Source organism: Neophocaena asiaeorientalis, unplaced genomic scaffold, assembly GCF_003031525.2.
Source record: "Neophocaena asiaeorientalis asiaeorientalis breed wild unplaced genomic scaffold, Neophocaena_asiaeorientalis_V1.1 scaffold240, whole genome shotgun sequence".
Classification (NCBI taxonomy): Eukaryota; Metazoa; Chordata; class Mammalia; order Artiodactyla; family Phocoenidae; genus Neophocaena; species Neophocaena asiaeorientalis.
In genome coordinates, this window is record NW_020185331.1 from 1,417,819 (window position 1) to 1,427,139 (window position 9,321).

Sequence of the window (9,321 nt, forward strand, 5' to 3'; positions counted from 1 at the left end):
CTTTTGAGCAAAAGGGGACAGCAGTGGTAGCACAGGCCCAGGAAGGCAGTTTTTCTCATGGAGGGCGTGTGTCACAGTAGGTCAGTTGGAGGGATGCTCAGAGATAATCCAGTCCAGCCCCTCACTGTGGAAGCCACACCATACCCATTTGAAGATGCGGGTTCCCCGCAGCATTGGAGGATGGAACCAGAAGGGACTTCCCTTAGAGCAGGAACAGCCTGCACTAGCTAGAGAGCATCCCGGTGACAGTAGAGGCGGGTGCTGCGATGGACCGGCTCCACACTTGGCCCTGTTCTACCATTGGCTGCAGCCACACTGGAGTTGCTGCAGGGGCCTTGCCCCCAAGCCTTTTTGTGCTGCTTTCCTCATCTGTAAAGTGGGTAGATAGTGATCTCTATCTTGTGTGGCTGCTGTGAGGATTAAATGAGATAGTCCACTCCAGGTGGGAAGCGAGGTGCCTGGCACATAGTAAATGCTCAATAAACACTAACTCATTTCTCTCATTCTGGCCATCTTTAGGAATATCAAAACAACTCTGCCCTGCATGGCTTAGAACAGCAATTTTTTTTTTAACTAGAGAATAATCATAGATTATTTTCAGGAAAGAATGAGGCCAGAGTATAGTTTGAAAAAGCAGAGTCAATATTTTGTGTTGGGAAAATGAAAACAATGTCTAATGGTGAAATACAGACTATAGCACAAGTAGCTTTCAGGACATGGGATTCAGAGTGTGAGAAACATGGTTTTCATCATTTGGGGTCAGTGGCCTCATAGAAGGAAAGCCACCTCCTTGTCCCCTTGAGGTGTGTGTGAGGGCCTCAGAGCAGGCCAGTGATGGACATCTTCAAAGTGCAGGTGCCACTGGGAAAATGGAGCCATGGAGGATTTTACTAGCAGTGGATTGTGCCTTCCCGCTGCCTGGGGTCCACAGCATGGAGAGGACCAAAGGTGGGATGGCCTGGAAAGCAGATTGTCCGTTGTAGAATTGGATGCCTGGTTTAAAAGATGCTTCCCAGTTTGTTCTCAGGGACCAAGTGAGGGGACAGTAGCCAGGTCTGCGACAGCCCTGGAACCTGCTGGGCAGACCTGGATGGATGGCCAGCTCCCACGGCCTGGCATAGGTTGAGGGTTTTGGCCATCTTTTCATGGGTTGCTAGTGGTGGGGAGCAGCCTCCAGTGAGCCTTGGCAGACCTTGAACTGGCCGTGGTTTGTGGGGTCTTTGGGATTTGAGGTCGCTGGTCACCTGGCTCTCAGAGCTGAAGCCAAACGAAGTGCCATTTTCATCCCTTTGTCTCCATGGAACCTTCGAGGCCCTGGCTCCAGCATCTATCCTGCAGCTGGTGGCTCTAAGATCATAATACCTACGTTTATTGAGCACTTGTACTGGGCAGTATGCTGAGTGTGTCATCTCATTTAAACCTCGTGACTGTCCCCAAAGCTAAGTTCTACCATTAACTCCATTTCCACGATGAGTAAGTGGAGGCCTAGGGAGGTTAAGTAACCTGCCCCAGGTCACACAGCTAGTAAGCCATGGAGCCGCAATGTGAACTGTGCCACAGGTGCTTGTGGATGCCTCAGAGAAACTGGTCACCATAGCAGTCCTGGCTGTCACCTCCCTTCTGTTCTGCCTTGTTCCCACTAGCTCCAGGAGGTTCTGAGCCATTGAGTTAACAGGAGGGCCTGCCCACCACCAGCCCTAGTGAAGTGGGCTCAGCCTCCAGGGGAACAGAGGCAGCCTTGTGGCAGGAGCTCCCCCAGCTCCCAGCACTGCCCCATCTCCTTGGCTGGGTCTGTTGCACCACCCTAGAGTAGCACATTCCATTCTCTGGCACAGCTGGGGGCTGGAGGTTCTGGATTCCCTTGGCCCCAGCAGAGCCTGCTGTCTGGGCTGGGACACTGGGTCCCAGCCACACACATTCCAGCAGCAACCACCCCCCACGTTGGATTTCCCAAGGAGTGAACTTTAGCCAGGATTACAGTCGACTAAACAGTTGTGGGATGTGAGCTTCCTTTGTGGGACCCGAGAGGCTGGATGCTGATGGGGCTGAGAGAGGAGGAGGGGCGAAGGGGTGGGCTGCCCTGGGATTCGGGAGAAAAGCCATGGTTCAAGGATGGCTCTTCTGCTGCTCTCAGGGTGCTTGGAGTGAGATCTGAGCAGGGTCCCCAGAAATCTTCCTGTGAGGCAGGGTAACAGACGCATGGCTGCTTGTACTCTGATCCTGCCCACTTGTCCTCAGCTTTGCCCCCTGCAGGCAGTAGTACAGGGGTTAAGAGCATGGGGTCAAATCCTAACCACACCACTAAGTACAGCTGTGTGTCCTTCAATGAGTTCATTAACCTTTCTGAACCTCAGTCTCCTCACCATTAAAATGGGGATAATAATAGTACCTACCTCAGGAGGCTTAAATTAAAATGCCCAAGTGCTTGAATATTTATATATTAATGGGCTTGATATATACTGAATGCTACTATAGTATTATACGTCTTCTTTTCTCTATTGCCCTACATACTACCTGGGGATGTATTTTCTGATGCAAAACCACAAATGTGAATTCTCTCCCCCTTCTGGAAGTAACAGTTCTGGCCTTTAGATAAGATGTTCCTGTCTTTTCCTTGCCTTCCTGCCAGTAGCATTTCTTAGTTGATTAACAAATCAATTAGGAATTTAATAAGCACTTATTTTGTGCAGGCACTGTGCTAGGTTAAGGCCTTTGGTTAATAAAAATACTAATTACCATTTAATTAGCATCTTCTAAATGCTGGGCATTGTTGCCAGGTATTTTTCATACATTTCCCTGCTTAACACTCAGCCGCCCTGTGAAGTAGACAGGATCACTTCGTTTTCCAGCTGGGAAATGTCCCCAATGTCACATGGTCATTAAGTCACAGCACTGGAAACCAGAACTGGCCTCTTCTCGCCTGATCCTGAGTGTCATGGGCCTACCCCAAAACCCTTCTGTTCTCTATCAGAACTCTCATTTTGTACCCAGCTGAAACACTTCCTCTGCTCCCTTGCAACTTGGACTGGCCATGTGACTTAGTTTTGGCTGGTGAGCGAGAAGTGGAAATCTACCAGGTGGGACTTGTTGGGAAATTACTGTTTTCCTGATCAAAAGGGCCAGAGGCAGCTGACGCGCCGCTTCTGCTCTTAGCCCTTTCCCGCCTTGCTCCCTGGAATGTGGCTGAGAAGTTGGGAGGAGGAGGCACCACCCACTGGCAGAGCAGGAAGGCAGAATGAGCCTGGGACACGGACCTCCCACCTCCGGATCTCTTGAGTGGGGAAGCCCCGCTGTTTCTGGAGGGTTCTGCTCCACGCGGTCAGATGCCATCATTCACCGGTACGCCGCGCAGATGCTCGCTGGGCACCACCAGCTGCCTGTCTCAGGCTGGCCAGGAGGGAGTGTTCTGTGGCTGAACTGAATGCAGGGAGCGCTCGCCTTGCAGGGCCTCCTTGGTCTTTGGTCCCAGGGAAGAGACTGCCGGGGGCTCTGACGGCAGGTGCCGGGGACAGAGCCAAGGTGCAGAGCAGGGCCTGACCCCTTTGTGGCGGTGGGTGAGGAGCGCCTTGCTGGGGCCTCGCAGGATGGGCTAAGGGAGCCCCTCCCCGCCTGCTCCCTCTCATGGGCTGCCAGCACCTGACAGAGGTCAGTATTGTGCTCCGGCCAGAAGCAGCCTGAGTCCTGTGTGCTCAGTGAAAAAAGAATCCCTGGTCCTGGTTGACCCTAGAAGGGCCCGTAAATATTTGGTCGGGGTAGGAGGCTGGAAGACAAGGGGCGGTTTCAGGGAGCCAGGTGGGCTGGGCAGGCTTTGGGCGAGGGTGGGAGGCAGCGGCTTCCTCAGAGGTGAGGAGAAACACGCAGGCCGCGGCCGCCCCTGACCTGTGTGGGGCACCTGACTGCCAGGGAGGTGATTTATGGGCAGGCTGTCAGACCACCTGTTAGCCCGCACTGGCCCCTTGTTCCTCTGTGGCAGCGCGCTCCTCTGAGAGCTGCGGAAGCAAGCCAGGGTTTTCCTCACCTCAAGAGAACGTGGCTCCATTGTTTTGGAGGATCAGCAGGCCTTGGCTGGACTTGGCATCCCAGCTGTACCCCAGTTGGTGAGGAAAGCCTTCTGGGGGTGTCCCCAGCCCCCTGCTCTGGGTACATCTGCCCTGTCCCTCAGCATCTGCTGGCGGTCACCTCAGGACTCTTTCCGGGCACCACCCCTCCCAAGTTCTGGACGCGTTACTGACAGCAGCCTGTCACCTCCGTTTCAAGCCTTCTCCCCTCGCTGTCCCATCCAGCTCAAGGTAGCAGCCTCCATCTGCACTGAGCTCGCTGAAGAAGCCCCCTGAGGCATTATAGCTGGTCCGCTCCCCGCGTGCAGGACCAGGACCCTTCCAGCCTGAGGTAGCCTCAGCCCCTCACCCTCCTGCCTTAGCTGTCAGCTTATCCGGATGGAGGTTCTCAGCCCTGGCTGCACACCGCCCCAGTGGGCATCTAGAAATGCTGATTTTGGACCACCCTCCAGAGGTTCAGATTTAATTGATTTAGAGTAGAGCCCAGTAATTTGTAAAAGCTCCCTAGATGATACGAAGGTTTATGTATTAAAATGCAGGTGTGGGGTGGGGCCTGAGCTTCTGTGGTTCTCACCAGCTCTGAGGTGATACTGATGCTGTGGTCCAGGGACCAGCTTGGAGTAGCACCTGTCCACACCATCATCTCCTACACGTCCAGTGCCCAGGGGTGTTTGAGCTCTAGGGGTAGGAGTGACACGTTTAGGCCTCTGGGTCTTCAGAGTAGTTCCCTGTGGCCCAGCCTTTTGGGGGCTTCTCAGAGCAGGCACTGCCCGTGTCAGGGAGATGCTGCAGGACTGTGGGAGCCTTCTGATGGTGGGAGAAGGCTGGGGAACTTGGCATCTCTGTCCTTCCTCTGAGACAAAAGGACAGTCATCTCCATCGCTCAGTCTCGTTGTGAGGATGAGAAGGGTGACCCTCTCTATGTGTTCTCGGGGGATCCTGCGAAAACATGGGAATTGCTCTTTTTAGGCATTCCAAGTATGTCTGTGTGGACAGGCCGTGGGTTACAAAAAGGCCTCTTTAGCGAAGTCGTTTCTGAACACCCCACCGAGGAACCAGCTGATAAAGAAATCACCTGGTTAAAACCAGTTTGTTTTCTTTGATTTAATTAAAAACTTAAAAAAAAATAGAAAACCAAACCCTACCTGCATCAGTCTAGTATCTCTGGCCTCACAGCAGTAGCAGTAATTTACTGGTCATCAGGATAAAAGGGACATGCGGAGGCTGAGGAGTGCGCGTCTGGGAGCGGGCCCGGGCTGGGCTTCTCTCCGGTCCAGCGGGAAGGGAAACGGGCAGAGACGGGGAAGGAGGGGAGGTGTGGCTGGAGGGCACTGTGACCCTTTCCTTTTGGGGGGGCTACAACGAGGACACGTGAAGGGGCCCTGGGGGCCAAGAACTGTCTCTCAAGTAGCTCAGCCTAATACCAGGACTTCCCTCTCCCAAGCGAGGCCCCACCACCAACAGAGGGGAGCTGACACCACCGGCTATCCTGGAAACCACCTCCTCAGGCTGCTTAGAGCTCTCTTTTCTCTCTGCCTACTTCCTCCCAACTGAGAAACCTCTGCTCCTATGGGAGGAAACCTTCAAGGACCCCAGAACCCCTCGGTCAAGGACAGCCTGGCTCCATGTCCATCCCTTAGTGCCTGTGCTGGTAGCAGCTCTGCACGAACCACCCTCCGGCAGGGTCTGGGTCAGCCTGGGAGTAGGGGGAGGCCAGGTGGGCAGGAGGAGAGAGTGCGCCCCAGGGGTAGAGACAGAGACAAGGCACAGCTGGCTGGGTGGGGCAGGGAGGAGTGCCCTTCAGTGGGGCTCTGCGGCCCCATAGAAGAAGGGATAGTAGAGGGAGCAGGGGTAGGAGAACATGAACTTGACCGCGAACTTCATCTCCTTGTTCTTCTTGTCCCAGCGGTAGACAGCCGTAAGCAGCAGCTGTCCGTCCACTTTGCGGCCCATGACCAGGAAGCTGCCGGCCAGGCTCTCCAGCTGCGGGCAGGGGCAGCCAGCGCCGTTCTTCATGTGCAGCACCAGCCTCTTGGTGTCCTTGCGCTTCAGGGGGCCTGGCTTGAGCAGTTTCTTCTTTTTCTGGGCTCCAATCAGCTTCCGGTCCGCGTTCTCTATCTTGATCTCTCTGATGCGCATTTTGACCACTGTGTGTCGGGGTGGACAGAGGGATGGCCTGAGAACCATCACGTTTGCTCAGGACGCGGGTGGCCCCATGCTTGGTGCTCTGCCTGAAGCTCCAGGCCTGGGGCTTGGGGAGATGGAGCTTCTGCGTGTACACGCTGACATTTATGAAGCTCGCACCATGTGCTGGACTCGCACGGGCATTATCATGTTTCATCCTTGAGGCGTGGTGGGGAAATGAGGTTTGGAGAGGTGGTGATGTGCCTGAATTCTAGAGCCTGGGTTGAACTGAGGTCTGGCCTGTGCCTCTCCATGACACTAGGTGCAGGGTGGAGAGCTCTCCGTGGGGAGTGGAGCTGGGTGTGGGCTCCCTGGGGAAGGGAAATATTGGGGGTGGAGCTGACCAGTTGGAGGGAGGGTTTGGTGGAGGGGGCGTCCTTGTGATGGAGGAAGGCTGGATTTCATGATCTCTGGGGATGCTTCCAAATGGATTTCTGGCTGCGTGTGTGTGTGTGTGTGTGTTGCAGGGGGTGGTGTTTGGAGCAGTGGTGGCTCTAAATGCTAGACAGCCAGCTCTGGCGGGGGGTGGGGGGGCCCTTCTCTGTCGCATGTGCTGATTTCCATGGGTAAGTGCTCCCACCGTGACCCACTGAGTCACGGAGCGCAGGGTTGGGAAGCACCGCATACAACCAGCTCTTGCTGGGCGAACCCACTGCTGTAATTTGTGTGCGACTGTGTAGTGTGGGTGAGAGTGTGGAGTGTGGTGCTGTGTGTTTTTGTGTGAGAGAATGTCTGCGGTGTGTGTAGGAGTGTGAGTGTGTGGGGTAGTGGAGGAGGTGGTTGAAGGCCAGAGAGCCTAATGGAGTTAGCGGCGATCACTTAGGCCAGGGTCCTCCTTCTGCGGGCCTCTGGGTCCCCATCTCTGGGAGCAGCCAGAGAGAAGCCAGAGAATAACTTTGGCCACCCAGGAAAGGACAGTGTTATAAAATGTCTTTCCTTCTCCCCCACACCCTCTTTCTCTCTCGGCCACGCACACACCTTGCAGTAGTAGTGTCCTCTTTCCAAACAGACTAACGACATCAAAGACCTGTTGCAGGAAGGGTTTCATTGCTTTCTCTTTTTCATAGACAGAGGAGGCTAAGACACAAAAGGGGAGCTGACCTGGCCAAGACCACATGCTGGGCTGCGTGGTCCGCACAGGAGCCAAGTCCTGACTGCCCCAGGAATGGGGAGGCTCCAGGATGAAGCTGTGGGACGGGTGACCACAGCTCCCTTGGCCAGAGGTGCATCAGGTACTAGGCAGAGGTGCCCAGGGACGAGGGGGCTGCACTTCCATCCTGGAGCCCATCTCTCCCCTCTGCTACCTCCATCCATCTCTGGGCCAAGCCTCCTTCCCCTAAAGAGAATCCAGCCCTGGAGGCCCCTCTGTAGAGAGTGTCAAGGGAGGGCTGCCGGAGCCCTGGCCAGGGATGGACCATGGCCTTGAGGGGCTTTTGAAGTCCCTGGGATGACATGCAAAAAAGAGGTACATTTCTCTGGGGAGAGGGCAGTGGCCACGTGGGCTCTACACTCACCGAAGTCACTGGAACACATCTGCTCCATGAGGCCATCAGCGCTGTGCTCCATCTCACACTGGGCGCAGATCTTGGTCACTGAAGAGAGAAGCAGGGGTGGGGAGAGGGGATCAAAGTCCATAGAGCCACTTAGGGTTCAGGCTCCCCCACTGACCAGCCACCTCCCCCTGCCAAGCCTCCACTTCCTCATCAGGAAACAGGATGATGATAATGATAATGCTCACTGAGTGGTTGTGAAGTTCAAAAGGTCGTGAAGGGACAAAACTGACCAGGTGGGCATGATTGCCCCATGACCCTGGCAGCTGTGACCATGATGTGCTCTTTTTCTAAATTTTGTCTTATTTAGTCCTCAGCCTATGAAGTAGGTATCGTTATTCCTCTTTTTTCTTTTTTTTTTTGCGGTACGTGGGCCTCTCACCGTTGTGGCCTCTCTCACTGCGGAGCACAGGCTCCGGACGCGCAGGCTCAGCGGCCATGGCTCACGGGCCTAGCTGCTCCGCGGCATGTGGGATCTTCCCAGAGCGGGGTACGAACCCATGTCCCCTGCATCAGCAGGCAGACTCTCAACCACTGTGCCACCAGGGAAGCCCCATTATTCCTCTTTTAAAGAAAAGGAAACCGAGGTCCAGAGTGGCTACCCAAGTCTGCAAAGCTAGTGAGAATTGAGCTTAGAACTCAGGATTTGTGACTCCTAGACTAGTGCTAGGGTGGGGATGTTTGCGGGGTCTTTCTAGGAACCCAGGCTCCAGACAGGTGGGTAAATGAGTGACGCCGGCAGGGCAGGGACTGTGGTAAACTGAGGAGCACCCACTTTAGCATTACCAGAACTTCCGATTTTTCAAGGGAAGCCAAAACTCTTTTTGTATGAAATATTCTCAGTTTTGTCTGTTGGCCACACAGACACCTTGGGCTGCCTCTGGTCCTACCACACAGCATCTGCCCTCGCTCTGTGTCTCTGCCTTCTGGTGGGTGCCCCAACATGGGGGAGAGAGGGGCTCAAAGCGGGTGAGAGTGGGAGGGCAAAGCCAGGCGGGAATCCAAGCCTGGGATTTCCCTGCTTTCCAGGATGTTAATGTTTGGGCTCCAAGAAAACCAGAATAAAGGAGCCATGCCTAGGATCCCTGCTGGGGACTATGCTGTCTCTGCTTGAACTGCGTCTTTCTCCCCTGCTTCCTGGTCCCATTACTAACCTGAGAATAGGGGGTTTCTCTTCTCTCAACACTCTTTGGTCACAGGACCCCCACCCAGCTGCAACTCTCAGATCCTGTGTGGGTGTGTAGGACTGGGGACTGCATGGGTGAGGTTAGCTTTGAGGGGTGGGTGGGGTGTGGTGGAGTCCAGTTGTTTCTGGGGGGCCGGGTCAAATGGAAAATGGGGGAGTGGTGCTGCCCCTTGGGAGAGTCCCAGAGCCAGGAGCTCCCTAGATTCTGGGTATTAGCCACCCTGGCAAAGATGCCCTACTTGGTGCCACTGTTTATCCTCCTGTCTGGTGCCCAGCCTGGGCTTACTCTGCCTGGAAGGAGTCTGGCAGAGGGGGTGCACAGTGAAGGGGGGCTGAGACCAGA

At 54.8% G+C, this 9,321-nt stretch overlaps 2 protein-coding genes across 2 annotated transcripts in view; one reads left to right on the top strand and one right to left on the bottom strand.

Moving 5' to 3' along the window:
* ZFYVE27 (zinc finger FYVE-type containing 27) overlaps positions 1-9,321 on the top strand; it is a 76,541-nt gene that overhangs the window by 20,071 nt on the left and 47,149 nt on the right. The gene's annotated exons all lie outside the window — the stretch shown is intronic.
* Positions 5,093-9,321, bottom strand: part of SFRP5 (secreted frizzled related protein 5) — a 39,528-nt gene continuing 35,299 nt past the window's right edge. The window contains exons 6-7 of the mRNA XM_024734976.1: positions 7,757-7,834; positions 5,093-6,205 (exon numbers count right to left, since the gene is read on the bottom strand). Coding sequence (XP_024590744.1) covers positions 5,859-6,205; positions 7,757-7,834 — 425 coding nt within the window. The 3' untranslated portion in view covers positions 5,093-5,858. The remainder of the gene's footprint in view (positions 6,206-7,756; positions 7,835-9,321) is intronic.